This window comes from Zingiber officinale, chromosome 3A, assembly GCF_018446385.1.
Source record: "Zingiber officinale cultivar Zhangliang chromosome 3A, Zo_v1.1, whole genome shotgun sequence".
NCBI classification, from domain to species: Eukaryota; Viridiplantae; Streptophyta; class Magnoliopsida; order Zingiberales; family Zingiberaceae; genus Zingiber; species Zingiber officinale.
In genome coordinates, this window is record NC_055990.1 from 150,607,433 (window position 1) to 150,630,033 (window position 22,601).

At 42.3% G+C, this 22,601-nt stretch overlaps 2 protein-coding genes across 2 annotated transcripts; both read right to left on the bottom strand.

The window, feature by feature from the left end:
• Nucleotides 1-2,051: 2,051 nt before the first annotated feature.
• LOC122052807 (beta-amylase 3, chloroplastic-like) lies at nucleotides 2,052-4,154 on the bottom strand. The gene is made up of 4 exons (XM_042614517.1): nucleotides 3,372-4,154; nucleotides 3,183-3,293; nucleotides 2,556-3,082; nucleotides 2,052-2,482 (listed from the first exon to the last, which is right to left on the bottom strand). The coding sequence occupies exons 1-4, from the start codon at nucleotides 4,125-4,127 to the stop codon at nucleotides 2,230-2,232; spliced, it is 1,647 nt and encodes a 548-aa protein (XP_042470451.1). The 5' UTR covers nucleotides 4,128-4,154; the 3' UTR covers nucleotides 2,052-2,229.
• Nucleotides 4,155-6,938: 2,784 nt separating this feature from the next.
• Nucleotides 6,939-8,656, bottom strand: LOC122052808 (12-oxophytodienoate reductase 1-like). The gene is made up of 5 exons (XM_042614518.1): nucleotides 8,481-8,656; nucleotides 8,257-8,397; nucleotides 8,020-8,150; nucleotides 7,772-7,945; nucleotides 6,939-7,674 (listed from the first exon to the last, which is right to left on the bottom strand). Exons 1-5 carry the CDS (start codon nucleotides 8,537-8,539, stop codon nucleotides 7,058-7,060), a joined length of 1,122 nt encoding a protein of 373 aa, XP_042470452.1. The 5' UTR covers nucleotides 8,540-8,656; the 3' UTR covers nucleotides 6,939-7,057.
• Between the last annotated feature and the right edge of the window lie 13,945 nt (nucleotides 8,657-22,601).

Sequence of the window (22,601 nt, forward strand, 5' to 3'; positions counted from 1 at the left end):
CGCCATGCAGTCCTGGAAGCCAATTTTGGAAATTAATATTTAATAGAATTAATAACCTAGGTGATTTGGATCGAACGTGTTAAGTTCCGCAGGAGATCCAAGTCTAAACCTAAAAGAACAAATAGATTAAACTTTGGATCAAACGTATTAAGTTCCGCAGGCGATCCAAGTTTAATTTAAAAGAACACATGGTAGCTAGGAAAAGGTTCATACCTTTGTACAAAATTTTTGTACAGTGGAACCATTAGGTTTTCCGAGTAGCAACCAACACTGATAGCTGGTGGGAAGTCCAGATAGGTCTAGGGGGTCTAATATCTGGCGGGAAGTTCGATTGGATCCGTGTGACTTGACAAACCGCCTGAAATCCAGTTGGATCAGCGGACCTGACAACTAACGGAAAAACCTGATGGGTCTGAGTGCCCGGACTCGATCTAGGCACCCGGACTTGAAAGATCATCCACTAGCTGACCTAGAGCGCGTTGATTGGCCGAGCCACGTGATCCAAGCGCTCGGATTGAACCTATTTAAAGGCCTTCAACACGGAGCTTCAGAACAACAATTACGACAAATTTTCTTCTTGCTCGGTGCTCCAAAAAAGGTCCTGCGATGTGAAGCTCCTCCGACAACTGGTGACTTAGATTTTTCATATTTTCCTTGTTTTTAGTAACCTTTTTGTTTAGTTCTTGTACTTATCTTGTTATACATTTTTATGAACTATTAGTGGATTGTCCAACGAAAGCATTCGAAGAGTGTGGACCTTAGAGTAGGAGTCGTCGAAGGCTCCGAACCAAGTAAAACCAACTTGTGTTAACATTGTTTGTTTCTTCTATTTTTCTACTACATAACTTAGTTTTAATTCAAATTTTTTGACGATCGCTATTCACCTATCCTCTAGCGTTCTTTTCGATCCTACAATTATATCGCTTGTGTGAGTTGTAAGAGGTTTCTCCACCTCCGGATTATTTTCAAGGAGTGTTTTTGATAGTGGAGAGTGTGCTCGGTGTAGATCCTTAGATTAGTTACCTCTTTTTGAGGTGGATACCAAGTAAATCCTAGTGTTAGTATTAGTGAGTTTATTGATTCAAGTTTGTCCACTGCAATAAGATCTATGAAGCCAGAAAGCGAGCGAGAATAACTATTCACCCTCCCCTCTAGCTCAAAAGTGTCCTAATAAGAAATACAAATATTAGGAGAAATATATGATGGCTTAAATATGATATGGGATAAGATGATATCAAAGTTAAAAATAATAGACAAGAGTGTACTCGGAGAGTCAAAGAGAGGTGCACCACCAAGTAAAGAATCTTAGTGATGGAATGAGAAATTATAGGAGAAAGTGAAAGAAAAATGAACAACCTATAAGACATTATATTTACTAGCGATTGTGCACACGCGTTGCGTGACCAAGGCCCCTTATACCAGGTGGAGCAATGTAGGGAGAGATCTAAGGGAAGAAGAATTGCATATAGAAAATAGTTTTAATTTTCAAGTATTGCCCCTACTTTTATTTTTTTAGTGGGGCAAGACTTTATATTTTTATAATTTTATACGCTTCTAGAGGTACTTACAAAAAATTGAGGCACCAAAGTTATACGTGACTCTGCCCTTGGTTGCGTATGTAATATAATACATGAACGCGTGCGAGTAATATTATTTTAATTTAATCATGAATGAACTCAGTGGATACATCCAAGACACGATACCATAGTGAATGTTGTTTATAGATAACATTATTTTATAAGATGACATATATAAAGGAGTAAATGCTAAATTTAAATCTTGATAGGAAACATTGAAAGTGAAATGTTTTAGGCTTAGAATAAAGATAGAATATACGAAATTTAAGTTTGATGATATTAGATGTAATGAGATAATTATTAAGATAGAAGATGACAAATTATCTAGGACTGAGAGACTTAGGTATTTAGGATCTATTTTATAAAAGGATGATAGGATTGAAAAACATGTCTTATATAAAATATAAACAGGATAATTATATACATGAAATGAGGAAAAGTTAAACTAAAAAAAAAACTTCTTTCATGATGATATGATAAAATAAAATTTATTTAAATATATAAATAACATAACAGATCTCGTATAATAAAATAAGAATTGATTGTCGGTGTGACGTTGTATATGAGAATTACAATACACAATGCATAGATAGGCACCTCCAAATGGGTAACAAGTTCTTGAAGTATCAGATTCCTCAGGTTGCGTTACCAGCTAGGAAGCTGCTTCAAGCTCTGGCTTTTTGTTAGCGCTAGTTATGAATCCAACGTACAGTTCAGAGCGAGTGGTGTCACTTTTGGGCAGCCCCTTTTTCCTCCCTCCCTCTCTCATGCTCTTTACAAACCCAACGAAGTGTCGCCAATTCTCTCCTTCAAACAAGTTTTTGTTCAATCTCAAGTACGTGAAGGCACTCAGCCCTGCAGCCTTACTCGTAGCCACCACCTGTGCATATGCCGCTTCATCGTACCTGTTGAAATTAAATGCACAATTATCAGCTGAAATTAATTATGTCTTCGTTACAAATAATTAATTAATAGTACCTCTCAAGAGCGTTTTCCCCGGCGAGTTCTGCTCCGGCCGCCGCCGTTGCCTGCTTGACCTGCTGCACGAGGAGCTCCGGCGAACAACCGGCATGGCCTGGCTGCTGCTCGTCCTTCATCTCCATGCACGTGAAGTTCAACACCGCGCCTCTCTTCGCCATCATTCGTGCAATGGGGAGGTACCCATCTCTGTTTCGCGTGTTATAGTAACCGGCCGTCAGCTCCGCCGCGTGGGACCTCGTGCGGTAGTGCCAGTGTATCCCTGCGACCTTCGCCGAGAGCTTCGTGCCGGTGCCGAGGAATACTGCCTCGGCGGCGGCGAGGACACGGTCGCCGTGCTCCAGGAGCTGGCCTGAGTACCACTCGAGGAAGAACCTGCCGTAGTCGCTGGTCCAAGTACCTTCTCGCCTGAAGAATCCGGTGTCCTCGGGGAACTGGTTGTAGTGGCCGGCGTCGTGGGGACCTTCGCGACCCCACTCCTCATGGCCCGCGGCAATTCCGGCGGCTCGAAGTGAAGCTTTCATGTACTGTTACGAAGCAGAGTAAATTATAACAACAATGAGGAATTGGAAACTAAAAATTTTGCAGTGCAACTCTCATAAAATGCAACATAATCGAAATTTATACCTTGTCGTAGCATTGGAACTCTCCAATTCCTGGGAATCTCCAAGTGCCATTGGTCTCTGGATACGAAGGATACCTTAGCTCTCCACAAGGTCCCATTCCCACTTGGATTTCCTGAAACAAATTAGAAAGAAATGTAAGGAGGAAACCTCATATAGAGATCATTTTTGTTCTTAAGATGTAATTAATTACCGCGATTACTCCGCCGAGGAAGCCTCCGAAGCGATCTCTAAAGCTCCGCATGTAGTCGGAGTAGACTTGGACGGGCGTTCGGCCGCGCAGCACCGGCAGCGTGTCACAGGCGAGAGAGATATACTCCGGATTCCGGCGGCCCGACCGATCGGTGTACACGATGTCCGGATTCCGGCTGATTTCTTCGTGCACCCACGGCGGCAGGGGAATGCGGCAGTTGTCCCCGACGTTGCCGCCGCACTGGTGAAACGACATGACCATCTGCAGCTTGAGCCCGTGCCTGTCCACCATGCGGACCAATTCTTCGTACGCACCCCAATCGTACTGCCCGGGCCCCGCCCTCTCCACCAGCCCCCACCACACGTCCACCATCACCCCCTCCGCTCCCGCGCTGCGCAGAGCGGCCAGACTCGCCGCTAGCGCCCGTGTCCGCTGCAGCCTTCCTTCCGGCGACACCGTGTCCAGCGGCAGCATTACGTACACCGGCACCCCGCTCGCGGCGGCGCCTCCGCCTCCGTGTGGCGCGGCCGCAGGGAGCGAGTGGAGCAGCTCCGGCCCTTCCTCCCGCCGCTGAACCACCTCACGCCGAGATGAGTTCACGGCCCGGAGCCGTCGACACGATGACGCTGCTTTGTAATTGTAACCGTCGGCAATAGACAACGTCGTCATCGAAACAGGGAGGTCGTCGGATGTTTTATGGGAATTGGAGTCTACGCGACCAATGAAGGAGATTGATGAGCGTAGAGTTATAGCCATGATTCACTAGAAGAAGAAGAGGGACGAGTCTTGAGAAGTGGGAATTGAGGAAGACGGGAGGTGGATTTATTTATAAGCGAAAAATAAAATAGAAGAAACAAAAGGTAGCGGAAGTCTGGGAATGATTGACGGCGTGGCATTTTTTTATTTAAAAAAGCTAATAATAATAATAATAATAAACGGCAAGAACGTGCATTTAATTAATCGTAAAATTCAAATTTTTTCCACGTTCTTGTTTACCAACGCACGCGACTTCTTTGATCTTTCCCTCGTCCACGACTCTTTATGATTCGAATTTATCTTAAAGAACCGACCAAGTCTTGTTATCTTCATTGTATTCTTTCATACTTTTTCTTAGTTTTGAAAATAATGCTATAAAAAAAATGGCATTACAGAAAATGCAGCCATAATCAAAACAGAGATTTGACAATATCTCAAGTTTAGTGGTCAAACCGTGATTTGTAGAAATTTGGTTTAGATTATCTCAATATCTTGGCAAACAAATCAAATTTGAATGGCGAGCAAAAGAGTTGAGCTCAATTTTGTCTTTTCTATTTCTCTTTTGTGAATTACGTGTTCATATATATCTAAAGGCGGCTAGGATATACATTTCTATATTTTCGCGTCCTACTTCTCGCTATCTTCGACTCTTCACGCTTACTAATTATTTAATTTTAATCTATACTAAAAAGTGCAGTGTTTTTACGGCTAAAAAAACATAATCGACAAAGGAGCCTCCTCCATTTTTTTAAAAAAATTATATTAAACGTGAAAAAAAAGAAAAAAAAAAATGTCATTGAATGGAGCAGAACGATATAAGTGAAGACGAAAGTCAGCCATGAATTATGGAAGCCTTCATCTTTTTTTCTTCCAACTCGTTTTTTCTCAGGAACTTTATGATTAGCCCTTTTTCCATATTTTCACGGCTAGTGGGCCACAGATGGCTTGGAAGTTCCCACTAAATTATCCCTACTCTCTAATGGACGAGAGTGTTAGATGAAATGTCGTTGAAGTATGATGTGCTCTCGCCACAGTATCAACTTAGCTCGTGTCCTTGTCTGCCTCGAGTCTGCTAAAAAAATTTGAAGGGAAGACAGTGAAAATACCGAGAAGTGTGAGGCTGAAATGGCGTATGAGCTGAAGCAATGTTTCTTCCAAAGCAATAGGATGATCAAGCTTGTCAGTTTAATACACGAAGCTCCTAAGGTTAAGTAAACGATCAGCTCAAGCAAATGGAAATGGTGCTTGCAAACAATTAATTGCATGAATCATGCATCAAACTCAAAGCTACATTACAAGTTTACAGCTATTCTTAGTTGAGCCTTGAAAGGAAGACAGACTACAGGCGTCTGTTTTGTCAAATGAAAAACCTAATTGGATCATAATTTGGAAATTAGTTTCGGAATCAATTGATTTTTTGTCATCAAATTAAATTTTTAAACAAATGAAGAAAAAAAATAATATTAAAATTGTGAGTTATTCGAGCAATAATGAAAGATTTCAATTGGGTAGATATCATGATTAAATGAAGGCATAAAGCGTATAGATACGGTTGGATACTGATTTACAGTAAAATATTGGTCTGATGCTGAATTGGGATGGTTGCCCAATTGGACAAACAGGCTAAATGGGCCTGTGCCCTGGGTAGCAACCACTTTTGCTAGGTTAATGGGCTAGTAGCCTAATTGTCCAAACTACTTTTGCAGGCTTTAAAAAAGCCCAGAAGATGGCTACTTTTGCAGCCACAATTTGGTGCGCTGGATGGGACAAGTTAGTCTAGTAGAGAATAGGTTGGCAAACCACTCCAAGAATGAATTAAATGAACCACCTGAGTAAGATTGATTGATGGGGCACTAAGAACAAGTATAGTCATTTTTTGTCACCATTATTATTTATTATTGTCTTAGAGTTATGGTTCAATGGTAAGATATTCAGATTGTCACTTAGACACCCATGATTCAATCTCCAATTATTACAAATTTATAGAATTTTTTTTTCCAAATAGGATGCGCAATCAAAGGATGCTAAGATTCTTAATAGCTCACCGCTAGTAATTTCCGATTTATCATGATGATCGGTAGAAAAATTTTATAGAGCCAGACTGATCACCTCAAACCTAGTTAATGAAGCTAATTAAATTTTTTTAATATTACCCATTCTACTACTTTTATAAAGGGATCATTGTATTAAAGTAAAATTGTGTCTTGGAGGAACGATTAAGATAACAATTTTACTTTTTATTGTAAATATTATCCATTTTATATACCCAATTTTTAAAATGTACAAATTCCTAAAATACTCCCTTTTTTCTCTACCTTATGATGTTTCATCTAAAATCCGTGTTCCATCCAAAATTCACGGATGAATTAAGAAAACAATTACTTTAAATTAAAATTAATATATTATTTTTTAAAAACATCCTTATATTTATACCCTATTCTGAATTCGATAGTAAAAATTGAGAGTATTAGATTTTTAAACTCATAAATATTCAATAGATTTTATAACAAACTCATTATATGTGACAATGATACTAGTTAATTAATACTAGGACTCCTTGATTTATAAACAAAATTAAACTTTCAAATTTTTAAAGAGATTTTGAACAAAATTTAATAATGAATTTAGAAAACTAGGAATGATTTCAAATTAAAAATAATGTACTTTTGAAATTTTTTTTAACATATTTATGCTCTTGAGAGCGATGAATTTTTATATGGTTGATTAAAAAAAATTAAAGATATACTCTGAATTTATGTTAGTGAATTCAAATATAAGCTCATAAATATATTAAAAAGATTTTTAAAAATATATTAATTTTATTTTGATTAAGAATTTATTAAGTTCATCAATCATTTTCGGATGCAAGTGAGTATTGAAAAAAAAATGAAAGGGTATTTCAGGTTGATAAAATCTATCAACTAGAAATTTTACAAGTCGAGATTATCTTGAGTGAAGTTTGAGGTTTCCAGGAACGGGTAGTCGGTGTATCCAACAACCGGATCCGGCGTGTAGAAGGTGAGCCGGTTGTACTTGTTCAGCGCCGCACCGACCTCAAATCTCCGGGGCAAGTCCGGATTCGCCAAGAACAGCCGTCCGTACACCACTAGATCCGCGTACCCCTCCGCCACAACCTTGTTCCCCTCCTCCCGATCGTACCCGCCGGCCACCATGAACGTCCCCCCGAACGCCTTCCTCATCGGCAGCAGCCGGTGCGGAATCTGGTACCTACCCTCCACCTTCACCATTCTCGGCTCCAGCATGTGGCAGTACAGAATCCCCAACTCGTTCAGCTTCGCCGCCATGTGGAGACCCAGCGCCTCCGGATCGGAATCCCAGCAGTCCATCAAGTCCAAGAACGGCGACAGCCGCATCCCCACTCGGTGGCCTCCCACCTCTTCCGCCACGGCTTCCACCACATCCAACGCGAAGCGGCAGCGGTTGTCGATGCCGCCGCCGTACTCGTCGCCTCGGTCGTTGGTGCTGTCTTTCATGAATTGCTCGATCAGGTAGCCATTTGCGCCGTGGATTTCCACTCCGTCGAATCCTGCAGCGAACCAGTCACCAAGTTCGATTTTTTTCTTCTTCTTCTTGAAACAGGAATCAAAACAGAGTTCGATGAAGAAAGACAACTAACAACTGACCGGCATCGATGGCATTCCTTGCCGCGAGCCTGAAGTCATTCACGATCTGAGGGATTTCCTCTGTCGTCAATCTTCGAGGCGCAGGGTACTCCTGAACACTGCCATCGTGCAGATATTGAGTCGGCACTGGTTTATCAGTGCTGGAGATTGGAGCTTGACCATTAGGCTGGAAATCTATCAAGAATTTTTCATTGTGATTAAAATTTGATTCACTGAAAGAAATGTGAACGAATGGAGTGTTAGCGCACCAGTAATGGAACTCCTGCCCGCATGCCAAATCTGGCAGAAGAACAGTGCTCCCTTGGCATGAACAGCACTGACAATCGGCTTCCATGCCTCTACTTGTTCCTTTGACCACACACCGGGGCTGTCTTTGTATCTATCAATGCCCAAAGGAAGCAACGGAGATCAAATCTATTCTCTCAGAAAACAAAACGATCCACTTTGTTACAAATCTAACTTCAATATATTATATATAATGATACCCGTGAGCGGTGTTGGAAACACCGGTTGCTTCTGTGATCAGAAAGCCTCCTTTTGTGGCTCTCTGGGAGTAATAAACAATGGCGTGAGGCTGAGGAACGTTGCCATACGATCTGCATCTGGTCAGTGGTGCCATAACGATCCTGCAACAACAGAAAAACGTAAATAAATATTTAAATGAAAACATCGAGCTTAATACATATTATAATTACTAAAGAGAGATGACCTGTGAGAGAGATCAAACTTCCCCATCTTGTAGGGATCAAGAAGAGGCATGGCAGCCATTAAATTTAATTAATGGGGAAAACTGAAGAATGCAGATGTTTTTTTTTCTGGCTATCTTCTTTGCCCTCCTCCTATATTTATATATGCTTTTAGTCTGCTCGGACCCTTTTCTTGCTTCTGAATGCTCGGATCAAAGGTGGGAAGAATTAAGCATCTGCGAAAAGCAGAGGGAGGGTTTGATGCTCAGCAGGAAGCTTCCATGTTAGAGTAGGAGTTTAATCTCAATCGTTGATAGCCTCTTCATCATTGATGTTGAGATCCAATCTATCTCGATCACATTGTTGAAAAGGGACCGTGCGGTCTCTCCCATAAATGCATTTATCCGTCATCAGTGACGACTGGCTTATGGTCAATGTTCAATTTCCTTCCTACAACCATTTTAGCCGCCTCAAGTTGACTCGATCATTGCCACACATATAATTGCTTGTATTCATTCCTTCATGTACTTAATTCTATGTGTTCCTATTCCTTCATGTACTTACTACTATGTGTTCCTTATGAACCTCCTCGACGTGGGACCGTCATGTAGGGGCTTTAACATGGAGATTCCACATTATTTTTCAGCTTTGATTCTTCTTTTGTTTGTTAATCTCTAAATTCAAATATGGTGGGCATATATGATATCTCCATCTAAAAGTAGATTGAAGGGCTTCAAAATCTTTCACTCCGAATATAAGATAATATTAGTTTTTTGATCCTGCTCGAAATTTAAGTCAGACGGAGGTCGGTGGAGATAATGTTAGTGTTAACGGAGAAACTACTTCGACGCACTCTGTGTATACGTGTCGGAAAGGTGGAACCCCCACGTGGAACCTTCAAAGGATGTGGTAGGAGAACTGGTGGTACTCAGACTCTGCACACATTCAGACAGGCACACGGAGCGTTAGAGACCAGAAACCAGGGAAAAACTCCTCGATGCGCACATCCTCTGACGCTCAAGTTAAGTCCTTTTTCCCCAGAAGAACAGTGTACGATGGAAAAAAGTGTTGGAACCCCAAGGCTACTTTAATGTGATCAACCAAGATAGGTTAGGTCTTGTGGTGTTTTAATCTTGTGTCTAAGTATGCAGAAGCTTAGGAGCACAAGAAGTCGAGCAAAAGACGCAGCTAGCGAGAAGGACGGCACGGGAGAAAGATGACGGGCTCGGTGCGTCCGAGGGACGAGGTGCTGTGGAAAAGTACACGGGCGGATGAGAAAGAAGTGTGCAGCGTTTCCGAGAGATGAGAAGCTGGAGCAGAAGGTTGCTCGAGAAGGTCAAAATTGGGTTCGAGTAGTTTTATTTCAGTTAGCCAAAATCACCCAAGCGAGCGGAGCGGAGCGGAAGATCTGGACCGAAGCAAGTAGAACCGGAGCAGAGAGCCTGGACCGCAAAAAGTAAACAAAGTTGACTTTGAGGGTCCGGACACTCGGAATCAATCCGGGCACCCGGAATCAATCCGGGTGCCCGGACCAGTCTGGGCGCCCAAAATGCGACTTTTAACCAGATTACGTTTGACTGCGATCCATTGTGAAGGGGATAGAATTTTATCCCCTTCTAGGTGCTTGGAACCCTCTAGACACCCTGACCAAGGCTATAAATACAACCTTGGTCCAGAAGCTTTTCAATCAATTAAGCAATCACTGTAACAACACTTGTGCGCTCTTCTTTTAGTGTAGCTTCTCATTTCTATGCTTTCACTGTTGTAAGAGACTTCTCCGCCTGAAGGAGATACTTAGTGTGATCCATTCCTTGGATTAACAACCTCTCCGGTTGTAGCCAAGTCAAATCCGTGAGCCTTGCTTTTTTTGTTACTTTCTTTATTTAATTTACGCAAGTGTTCTTTGAAAGTCCGAGAAGGACATTTTGGTTTTATATTGTGTAGGACTATTCAACCCCCTCCGATAGTCGGCCACCAAGGGGGGCCAACAAGTGGTATCAGAGCAAGGTTGCTTCAGGAGGACTAACCGTCGATCGAAGCAAAGATGATGGCTAGACCAAGTATATACCCGCCAAAATTTGAGGGGGAGTTCGCTAGCTGGAAAAAGCGAATGTAGGTATTTTTTTAAAATTGATTTCGATTTACTTCTAATAATGGAATTCGATTTTATAGCACCGGAAGGTAAGGAAAAATACCAATGGACAAAAAAGGAGCAGGCCGACTACGTGGCAAACGGCAAAGTAGAGTTCCATCTGTTGAGTGTCCTTCCGCCATAAGAAGTCAACCGGATCAGTAACTACGATTCAGCAAAGGAGCTTTGGGAGAAGTTCCTTAAGCTACACGAAGGGACGTCCGAAGCCAAGCTCGCGAGACGGGACTTACTTCGTAACCAGCTAACCAACCTACGACTTGAAGAAGATGAAACAATTGTGCATCTTCACTCGAGAATTAAGGAGCTCATCATCGGACTATCGAATCTCGGAGAAAAGGTAAGTAACCGAGATTCGCTAAGATACGTGTTAAATGCATTCCCTAGGAATACGAAATGAGCTTCACTAGTAGATGCTTTTTATATCTCTAAGGTATTACCTTAGAAGAATTTTTTTTCTACGTTTGAAGTGCATGAATCTGTTGATGCAATCGACCTCCAAGGTTTTAATGTCCGACAAATATGTTTAAGTATATTTAATGGAGTTTGATCATGAGAAATCCTAGTCATGGCTAGGTAAGGGTGAGAAGTCAACTGAGTCTTGGAAAGTCCTAGTTGTAGGCTAGGCAAGAGAAATCTCGGTATATCGTGGAAGCCAGGTGGATAGGTCTGGAGGACCTGATCCTTTGGTAGCCGAATACTGAGGCAAGGAAAATCTCGGTATATCGTGGAAGCCAGGTGGATAGGTCTAGAGGACCTGATCCCTAGGTAGCCGAATACTGAGTCCTGGTGAGTAAAGCCAGGTTGAGAAAGCCCTAGGAGGAGATAACCTTAGGTAACGAAAAGTCTTAGAAGAGTGAACTCCAAGCAAGGTTGATCGGATGGTTTCTGGTCGACCGCACGCGGTCAACCGGACCAGCGGATCTCGGTAAATCTAGGTTTAGGTTTACCATTGTATTATGTATTACTATTATTACTGCTGGCTAATGTGGTATTGCAGGAAAGGCCTTAGTGGATCAGGTGATCAGACACTGAGCAGAAAAAGTCCAAACAAGTCTGGAGGATCAATGTTTGGCAGGTAAGTTGAGGTTTGTAACTGGAGGAGTGACAGTGAGGTCGGGTTCCTGAAGGAAACAACCTAAGGTCGATGATCCAACTGAAGAAATCGGGAAGGTTTCCAAGTTGAGATCAAGACAGTTCTATAGTCTTATATTACTCATGCATTATATATTACTGAGCTAACCTTTGTGGTGCAGGAATACCTTGTTTAACTCTGTGTTGCAGGTTCAGCCGGATCGGTCGACCGAACGTAGCGATCGGTCGATCGAACCATTATGACTCAGCATAAACAGCAACGATTCGGAGAAGGAAACTACACTGATCGGTCGACCGAACCGGATGATCGGTCGACCGAACAATCAGCCATTAATGCAGCATTAAGTATGGATCTCGGCAAATCTCGACGAACAGGGAAGGAGGTTGTTCGGTCGACTGAACAAGGGGATCGGTTGACTGAACCCTTAATGAGCCATTAATGCAAAAGATCGAGCCAGCGTCAGACTCGAGCCAAGAAGGAAGGGAGCTGGTTCGGTCGACCGGATAGAGGGATCGGTCGACCGAACCTCAAAGACACTAATAAAAAGGGGCTCGAGGTTTGAGGCAGATACAACTTTTCTAATCATAAAAAGGTTCTCCTCTGCGCAAGTTGCTCATACTGTAAGTTCACTGCAACTCTTCAAGCTACTCCATCCGGAAGTACCGACCGAGCCTCAAATTCTACATTTTGTTGGTATATTAATTTTTAGCTTGCATTGTATTATTTCATTTGTAAGATAGTAGGATTGTTACTATCTTGCTCATTTGTACGATTTGCTTCTTTCCGAGGATTTCGGAAAGAAGAGTTATAGTGGATTGTCCATCGGTGCGGTCAAGAATTGCGGGCCTTCGAGTAGGTGTCGACCTAGACTCCGAATGAAGTAAACGAACTAGTCTTTCATTTTACTTTCCGCTGCACGACTTTGGTTTCTAAAAGTAAAAGTAAAAGTTGTAAAAGCGCGATATTCATCTACCCCCTCTATCGCACCCATCCGATCCAATAGAATTGAGATGTGCAGGTACGAAGGAGCCGAAGCACAGCATCGCCCTCAAGGCAACGAGAGACGAACATGAGTCAGAATCTTCTCTCGATGACGAGGAAATGGTAATGATGGTAAGACGCTTTAAAAAGTTGTTTAATTCAAGTAAAACTAACCATCTGCAGGGTAGAAAGAAAAGGACGATCAAGTACTACCACTGCAATGAAGAAGGGCACGTCAAAAACAACTGGAACAAAGACAAGGACAAAGGAAAGAAGCTTGTCCAAACAAAAAAGTTCAAGACACTAAAAGCGACGTGGGACGATACGTCGTCCGAATCAGAAATCGAGGTCTTCTCCGGACTTACATTAATGGCAAGTCATCAAGATGAGGACTATGATTCAAGCTCGTCCGAAATGAGCATCAAGAGTATCGATGAAGGGGGAGTTACGTCGGAAAAAAACAGCAGTTCAGGGGGAGCCACGGATAACGAGATCGACAAGGTAAGTCAGGTACGATCTCTTCCTCCCGATAAATTATTTAAATTTGTTAAAATATTAACTAAAGATTGTTGCAAATTAGAAAAAAGAGATTAAAAATTTAAAATTAATTCTAGCTAAATCTTGTCCGTTAGAAGAGTTTGACAAAGTAAAATTAGAAAATAATAATTTACTAAAAGAAATAAATAACTTAAAAAAATATTACATACTCATCTAATACAAGTTTTAGAAAATTCAATAATCTAAATTAGTATTTTAGATATCACAAGGGATAAATTAGAAATATTTCAAAGAAATATGTCCCTAAGAAATACCTAATTAACCTAGTTGGCTGGAATCTATATTGGGTTCTGAAGTCATATTTAACTTGAACATTAATTTAGATTTAGCGTTTTCAGCAAGAAAATTAAATGTTTAATTTCTGTATAAGGTTTTGTCTAGAAGTAGTTGATGATCCAATAACCAAGAAGACTTAGTGGTTCGTCACAGTTTGGAAGTCAAAATATTGAAATAAAATGTTTAATTGACTAATTGATAAAGCATTAAATTGAGATTAGTTAATGCTATAAAAAAAAATTTCAAATATTTTTCTTACTTGAAAATGTTTCAATAATATTTTGCAAAAATGTCTAACTTAGATTTTTTTTAGAAAATTTTTCGGCTTGAATTTTTTTTGGAAATTCTCAAAAAAAAAAAATCTTGCAAAAAAAAAACTTAGAAAAATTTTCTCAAAATTTTTTTTTATAGTTAGTCAAAAATATCTTTTTGCTTGGAAGTTTTTTACTTAGAAATTTTTACAAATTTTTTCAGTATTATCAAAATTTGATAAAGTTATCTCAAAAATTTTCTACCCTTAGATTTTTTTTTGGTACCCCATTTTTATGTGATCAAACAGGGAGAAGGAAAATATTAAGTCTAGGTGGAGTAGATTCAATTTTTTTCTTTTACTTTATGTCTCTTTACCTTATCTTAACTTGGGTTACTTACATAAAAAATGAAAAGATTGTTGAAACCCTAAGGTTGTTTTGATGTGACCAACCAAGTTAGGTTAGGTGTTGTGGTATTTTAACCTTGTGTCTAAGTGTGCAGGAGCTTAGGAACACAAGAAGTCGAGCAAAAGATACAGCTAGCAAGATGGACGGCACAGGAGAGAGCCAGTCAGCCAACGGGCTTGGTGCGTCTGAGGGATGAGGTGCTGTGGAAGAGTACGTGGGCGGACGAGAAGGAAGCGCGCGACGTTTCTAAGGGACAAAAAGCCGAAGCGGAAGGTTGCTCAAGAATGCCGAAATTGGATTCGGGTGAGACTTATTTTGGTTGGCCGAAATCACCCAAGTGAGCGGAGTGGAAGATCTGGACCAAGGCGAGCAGACCAGAGTAGAGAGCCTGGACCGTAAAAAGTCAACAAAGTTGACTTTGAGGGTCCGGGTACCCAGAATGCGACTTTTGACCAGATCATGTTTGACAGTGATCCGTTGCGAAAGGGATACTTCCAGGCGCCTAGAACCCTACAGGCGCCCCAACCAAGGCTATAAATACAGTCTTGGTCCAGAAGCTTTTCAATCAATTAAGCTATCACTGTAATAATACTTGTGTGCTCTTCTCATTTCTGTGCTTTCACTGCTGTAAGAGACTTCTCCGCTTGAAGGAGATACTTAGTGCGATCCATTCCTTGGATTAATAACCTCCCCGGTTGTAACCAAGTCAAATCCGTGAGCTTTGTTTTTTTAGTTACTTTCTTTATTTAATTTACGCAAGTGTTCTTTGAAAGTCCGAGAAGGGCATTTTGGTTTTATATTGTGCAGGGCTATTCAACCCCCCTCTAATAGCCGACCACCAAGGGGGACCAACAAAAAGAACTATTGAAGACGAGTGTGGATGTGTGTGTACCTGGCCAAGGAAGAGGACTTCCCTTTTTATATGACTTCTGCATACCTGTTGAGCCTGACCGTTGTCAAAGAATGTCGGGTGTCAGGGTCTGTCGCGTGAGAGAGGATGTACGGCTGCCTCCTATTGGTAGAAGGAAGGTTCCTATTTCAGGGAGTGGCAGACCACTGGAATATTCCCTGGCGTATGACAGTTATTCTCTGATATCGTTGTCGCTTAATGCATTCTGTCCCGCCTGGGTTTAGCTACAGATAGCTCGAGATGACCGCTCAGATGTACCACCAGGATTGAGCCTTGATGAGGAGGATGAGCTGTGGCAAGCCGATTGAGTTTTATCTGAGACTATGGTGAGAGACCCATCCTTCATGATTAGACCGTTGAAGAGCCGATTGGGAGTTATTTTAGTAAAAGTACCAGAACCATCTATAAAGCCTGAGTCGGGGAGATCTGATCAGCCGGGGGCAGGCCAGGAACTAGTTCAAGCTTCGCCTTACGTACCAGATCTAGGGACCTGCCCTACTTGTGACCGACCAGGAATTATACGGCTGATGACGTGAGGTAGTGTAACTCCCATCTTTCCATGTCCTCTTGACTTTTAACCTCCTGGTCTTATCGGGCCCCTTCTTTACGCACCATATCATAAGCCTCCCCTCCAAATTTTGTCGAATGAGGCTCAAGTCCGACTGACTAGACCCTGACATGCTTGTGACTCAACCTACATACAAGGAACTGGCATGTGGCTGAATATTTTTGCAAAGAATGAAACTTGTATCACTATCCCAGTGCTGTTATTGGCCCGGTGATGGTGGCAATGTTTGAATAGTGAAGGCAAAACAAATGCTCATGTTGTTGACAAGTGGTCGCCAGAGTCGTGCTTGCTTATACCTCGTATTAGGGCAAGAGTTTGTAGTTCGATCGAGAGGTCGTTAATTGTAAGAGAATGTTTGCTTATAACTCGTGCTAGAGCTAGCGAGAGTCTGGAAAGTCGACCGAGAGGTCGTTGGTCGTTAGAGCATGTTTACTTATAACTCGCGTTGGGGCGAGAATCTGGAAAGTCGACTGAGAGGTCGTTGGCCACGAGAGCATGCTCACTTATAACTCACGTTGGGAGAGAGTCTGGAACGTTGGTCGTGAGAGCATGCTCGCTTATAACTCGCGCTGGGGCGAGAGTCTGGAACGCCGACCGAGAGGTTGTTGGTCACGAGAGCATACTCGCTTATAACATGCGTTGGGGCGAGAGTCTAGAACATCGATCGAGAGGTCATTAGTCGTGAGAGCATGCTCGCTTATAACTCAAGCTGGGGCGAGAGTCTGGAACGCCGACCGAGAGGTCGTTAGTCGCAAGAGCATGCTCGCTTATAACTCACGCTGGGGTAAGAGTCTCAAACGCCGACCGAAAGGTCGCTGGTTGTGAGAGCATACTCGCTTATGACTCGCGCTGGGGTGAGAGTCTGAAATGTCGACCGAGAGGTCGTTGGTCGTGAGAGCATGCTTGTTTATAACTCGCATTAGGGAGAGAGTCTGGAACACCGATGAGAGGTCGTTGGTTGTGAGAGCATGCTCTCTTATAACTTGCACTGGGGCAAGAGTCTGGAACGCCGACCGGGAGGTCATTGGTCGCGAGAGCATGCTCGCTTATAACTCACGTTAGGGCGAGAGTCTGGAATGCCGGCTGAGAGGTCATTGGTCGCAAGAGCATGCTCGCTTATAACTCACACTGGGGCGAGAGTCTGGAACACCGATCAAGAGGTCATTGGTCACGAGAACATGCTCGTTTATAACTCGCGTTGGGGCGAGAGTCTGGAACTCTGACCAAGACATCATTGATCGCGAGAACATGCTCCCTTATAACTCGCGCTGGGGTGAGAGTCTGGAATACCTATCGGGAGGTTGTTAGTCACAAGAGCATGCTCACTTATAACTCCCACTGGGGCGAGAGTCTGGAATACCGACCGGGAGGTCGTTGGTCACGAGAGCATGCTTGTTTATAACTCGTGCTGGGGTGAGAGTCTGAAAAACCGACTGAGAGGTTGTTGGTCGTGAGAGCATGCTCGCTTATAACTCACGCTAGGGTGAGAGTTTGGAATATCGACCGAGAGGTCGTTGGTCACGAGAGCATGCTCGCTTATGACTCGCGTTGGGGTGAGAGTCCGGAACGCTGACTGAGAGGCTGTTGGTCACGAGAGCATGATCGCTTATAACTTGCGCTGGGGTGAGAGTCTGGAATGCCAATCGAGAGGTCGTTGGTCGCGAGAGCATGCTTGCTTATAACTCGCGCTAGGGCGAGAGTCTCAAATGCTGATTGAGAGGCTATTAGTCGCGAGAGCATGCTCGCTTACAACTCGCACTAGGATGAGAGTCTAGAACGCCAACCGGGAGGTCGTTGGTCGCGAGAATATGCTCGCTTATAACTCGCGCTGGAGCGAGAGTTTGCAATGTCGATCTAGAGGTCGTTGTTCGCGAGAGCATGCTCGCTTATATCTCGCGTTGGGGTGAGATCTAGAATGCCAACCGAGAGGTCGTTGGTCATGAGAGCATGCTCACTTATAACTCGCGCTGGGGCGAGAGTCTATAACGTCGACTGAGAGGCCGTCGGTCGTGAGAGCATGCTCACTTATAACTCGCATTGGACGAGAGTCTAGAACACCGACTGAGAGGTCGTTGGTCCTGAGAGCATGCTTACTTATAACTCGTACAAGGGTGAGAGTCTAGACCACCAATCGGGAGGTCGTTGGTAGTGAGAGCATGCTTATTTATAACTCACACTTAGACACATGGATCAAAATATAACAGGACATAATCTAACTTAGTTGATCATACCAAAAATAACCTTGGGGTTCCAACACACCTAACTATATCAAGGAATCTACAATGTCTGACCAACAATTACTGTTGGATCGATGAGTTTCGCTAGAGGGGGGTGAATAGCGATTTAAAATTTCGACGTATAAAGTAGGCAGCGGAATAAACAAAAAACAACAACAACATTAACAAGGCCGTTTTACTTGGTTCGGAGCCTTTGTCGACTCCTACTCCAAGGCCCACACTCGTTGAGTGCTTTCGTTGGGCAATCACTAATAATTCGAAAAGATATTACAACTGCAATACAAGAATTATTTAGTAAAAGAAAGCCGACAATAAAAAGAACAGAAAAAAATAGCACTTGTTGGAGAGCTTTCACAGCGTCGTAGGAGCACAGAAGAGCAAATCGTTCGTTATTCCTTTGCTTCATCCTTCACCCTCCTTATATAGGAGGTTCGAGGCGCTCGGATTCTTCAAGGCGCCCTAAACGTGACGTAGCTGAGATAGTCAACGAGCTCCACGTGGTGAGGCGACAATGGGAATAAAATTTACCTTCGGGCGCCCGGATTCCTTCCGGGCGCCCGGACCCTTGTTTTCCAACGATTTCCTTCCTGCAAGAAAACGTTAGTCTGAGACAAATATATATCCTGCAAAATAGAGCGTTAGCACAGTTTATCATCAAATAATATATTAATTAGATTCCGTCTCCTCAAGACCGGAATCTAGTCACGATCTCGACTTAGATTTTCAAAATGGATCTAAGTCGGATCGACGCCTAATGTTCCCTTCCCGGGAACGCGTCCTCACAGTCACTCCCCTCCAGTGACTTACCTACACTTACCTGCCAGATGTCCGGTCAGCTCTTCGACCCGTCTGGGCTTCATGCCAGCTATCTGATCAGCCCGTCGACCTAGCTGGACTTCGTGCCAAACATCCGATCAACCCATCGACCCGTTTGGACTTCGTGCTAGCTATTCGGTCAGTCCATCGACCTAGCTAAGCTTCGTACTAGACATCAGGTCAGCCCGTCGACCTGTCTGGGCTTCTCCTGTACACTCGATCAAAGTATTAGATAACAACGAAACTAACTTAACCTATTTTGTCATTCATTAAAACTTGAGTTAGACCGTTAGTGCTAACCGCACCAACAATTACATCATCGATTCAGAAAAGAAAACTCAATATCCTAACATGGAGAATAATATAAATTGAAAAAAAAAATAAGGACAAGCCCATCAAATGTGCACTGCTTGGTATCAGCTAGCTTATCCATCAAGACCCTACATCTCCTCATTACTTGCACCATATGGATCTAGTGAGTCTAAAGACTCAGCAATTTTAAACATTTTATAGGAAGAAGTAAACATACATTCATATGCATTTCATTATATATATTTTTAAGAAAATACTTTGAACATTTAAAGTTTAAACCTTGCTAAGATTTAGTCTCATGGACCTTCAAACTTTAATAAAATAACATCAAATATTAACTTTCAACATTAAAATATTTAAGTAATTCATTGAATGTAGCCTCTTTTAACCAAATCTCTATTCGTTTGGCCAAAGTTTTATCCTAGTACTAGGTTTGAGTAGTGTTCACCAGTATTCTCTAAGCCGAATTCCATAACCTCTATTTACATTTGGTTTATTAAGAATTCTGGTATCCTCTAAGCCAGACTTCTTACCTGTCAATTTTCCATAAACAATTCAATTCACTCAAAACTTTTACCCCTTTGGCATCAAACATTTTTTTTTTCAAAACAAAATAATTCCATAAGACAAATAAAAACTCAAAACTGTTACCTCTTTGTTGGTGCAATTGACGTCTAAAGTTTTAATGTTCGACAAATATATTTAAATGAGTTTGATTAAGGGAAGTCCTCGTCATGGCTAGGCAAGGGTGAGAAGTCAACCGAGTGACTAGTCCTAACTGCGGTTAGGCAAGGGAAATCCTAGTTGCGACTAGGCAAGGGAAATCTTGGTAAATCGTGGCAGCCATGTGGATTTGATAGGTCTGGAGGACCCGATATCGAATCCTTGGTAGGTCGATCCAATGCCGAGTTTTGGTGAGTGAAGCCAGGTGGAGAAAACCCTAGGGGGAATCTTGGTAGATCGTGGCAGCCATGTGGATTTGATAGGTCTGGAGGACCCGATATCGAATCCTTGGTAGGTCGATCCAATGCTGAGTTTTGGTGAGTGAAGCGAGGTGGAGAAAACCCTAGGGGGAGGTAACCTTAGGTTCTGGTAAGTGAAGTCAGATGGAGAAAATCCTAGGGGGGATAACCTTAGGTAATGGGAAGTCTTAGAGGAGTGAACTCCAAGCAAGGTTGATCGATTGACTGGACCAGTGGATTTTGATAATTCTAAGTTTAGTTTTACCATATGGTTCTGTATTACTATTATTTCTATTGGCTAATGTATTATTGTAGGAAAAGTCTTAGTGAATCAGAGATCAGACACTGAGCAGAGAAAGTCCAAACAGATCTGGAGGATTAATGTTTGGCAGGTAAGTTAAGGTATGAAACTAGAAGAGCGACAATGAGGTCGTGTTCCAGAAAGGAGCAAACCCTATATCGCTGATCCAACTGAAGAAATCGGGAATATTTTCAAGTTGAGATTAAAACAGTTCTACTGTCAAATACTACTCATGCATCCTATTATTCATATATTACTGTGCTAACTCTATTTTACAGGAGCTTTCATTTTAACTCTGTTTTACAGGAACCGAAGTTTATCGGTTAATTGAACACCAAGATCGATCGACTGAACCAAGTTGATTCAGACAAGAGATCAATAAAAGCAGAGTTTGGTAAAGTGACTTATCGATCGACCGAACTCATGGATCGATCACCGAACCATGTAAACGTGGCACAGATCAGATCGATCAGAAGTAGAGATGGAAGCTAGCCTGATCGGTGGGTCGAACATAGGGATCGGTCGACCGAACACAGGGATTGGTCGACCGATCACAGGGATCAGTCGACCGAACGATCACTGTATTAATGAAGACTTAATGGTGTATCTCGGCGAACAGGGAAACTACACTGTTCGATCGACCGAACAAGGTGATCGGTCGACTGAACAATAAATACTATTAATGCGGTGAAGATCGGATCTCGGCGAAGAAGAAAAACATAGTGTTCAGTTGACCGAATGGATCAGTCGACCAAACGGTTTTTCAGTTGACCTATCAATACCTATAAAAGCAAGCCTCGAGCCGATAAAACTCTCTGAACATCACTCTGTCTCATTCTGCTCGTGACTCAATTGTTCTGCACCGTAACTCCATGTGCAAGCTGCTACACTAAGAAGTGTCGACATGCTTAATCATCTACTCCTTATCGGTATAATTTTATATAGCTTGCATTGTACTTAATTTCAATAAGATAGTAGGTTGTTACTATCTTATATTATTTATTGTATGAATTACTTATTTCCAGAGGTTTTAGAAAGAAGGATTATAGTGAATTGTCCAACGGTGCAATCAAGGATCACGGATCTTAGAGTAGGAATCGACGTAGGCTCTGAATCAAGTAACTACTTGAGTCTCTTGCTTTATATTCCGTTGCCACTTTGATATTCGTTTTACGAATCATTACGAAAAGAAAAGTTTTAAAAGAGTAATATTCACCCCCCCCCCCCTATCGCTCTCTCTCGATCCTTCACTCTTTTGCATCAATCAATCTTACAATTCCATAAGACAATTAAAAGCTCAAACCTCAAACGAAGGTAAAACTCTTGCACAACCCCTCCTGCAGTCATGGCATGGTCGACCACCCTCGTACAACCCCTCCCGACGCACATCTTCAACCCAAACACAACCTCAACCTTCTCCCTCGACACATCAACATCTCCACAACCCATATTTGACCCCTGCCAATGAACAACCTCAAGGCAGTAGTCATCCCTCAAGAAATCTAAAAACACATATTTTTAATCAAAAGAGGAAGAAAGGGTCGTTAAAACTTCATCTGTAAAACTCATCCAGACACACATCTTCAACCTAAACATAACCTCAATCTTCTCCCTCGACACAACAACATCTCCATAGCCCATTTTTTTGCCCCTGCCAATGAACAACCTTAAAACAACAGCCATCCCTTGAGAAATCCAGCAACATAGATTTTGAATCAAAAGAAGAAGAAAGGATCGTTATAACTTTGTCCACACAACCCATCCTAATGCAAAACTTCAACCCATACACAACCTCAAACTTCTCACTCAACCCCGACACAACAACATCTCCACAACCCCTTTTTGATCGCTGCCAATGAACAACCTCAAGATAGCAGCCATCCCTCAAGAAATCCAGCAACACAGATTTTAACTCAAATGAAGAAGAAAAGATCGTTAAAACTTCAGCCGCACAACCCATCCCAACGCAAAACTTTAACCCATACACAACCTCAATCTGCTCCCTCGATGCGACACAACAACATCTCCATAACCCCCTTTTTGACCCCTGACAATGAACAACCTCAAGAGCCATCCCTCAAGAAATCCAGCAACATAGATTTTGAATCAAAAGAAGAAGAAAGGGTCGTTAAAACTTTGTCAAACATCACAAGATTGGTAGAAAATAAGTGACATCAGAAATCCATACCCAAACATCAAAACAAGCATAATATGATCCATATAGTGCAGAAAATAAAGTTTAAAATCTCAAGGGTTGCTAGGGGGGGGGGGGGGGGGGGTACCAATGTGAGGGAGAACAAAAAATTCTCTCTCAAAGAA

Bases quoted from the DNA above. Each gene is read 5' to 3' on its own strand.
- LOC122052807 (XM_042614517.1), bottom strand. From the start codon at position 4,127: ATGGCTATAACTCTACGCTCATCAATCTCCTTCATTGGTCGCGTAGAC. The intron at 3,083-3,182 runs GTATAAATTTCG...GCTTCGTAACAG, and splicing joins AGTTCCAATGCTACGACAAG to TACATGAAAGCTTCACTTCG. The intron at 2,483-2,555 runs GTACTATTAATT...TAATTTCAACAG, and splicing joins GGGGAAAACGCTCTTGAGAG to GTACGATGAAGCGGCATATG.
- LOC122052808 (XM_042614518.1), bottom strand. From the start codon at position 8,539: ATGGCTGCCATGCCTCTTCTTGATCCCTACAAGATGGGGAAGTTTGAT. The intron at 8,151-8,256 runs GTATCATTATAT...GGGCATTGATAG, and splicing joins GTTTCCAACACCGCTCACGG to ATACAAAGACAGCCCCGGTG. The intron at 7,946-8,019 runs GTGCGCTAACAC...AATTCTTGATAG, and splicing joins GGGCAGGAGTTCCATTACTG to ATTTCCAGCCTAATGGTCAA.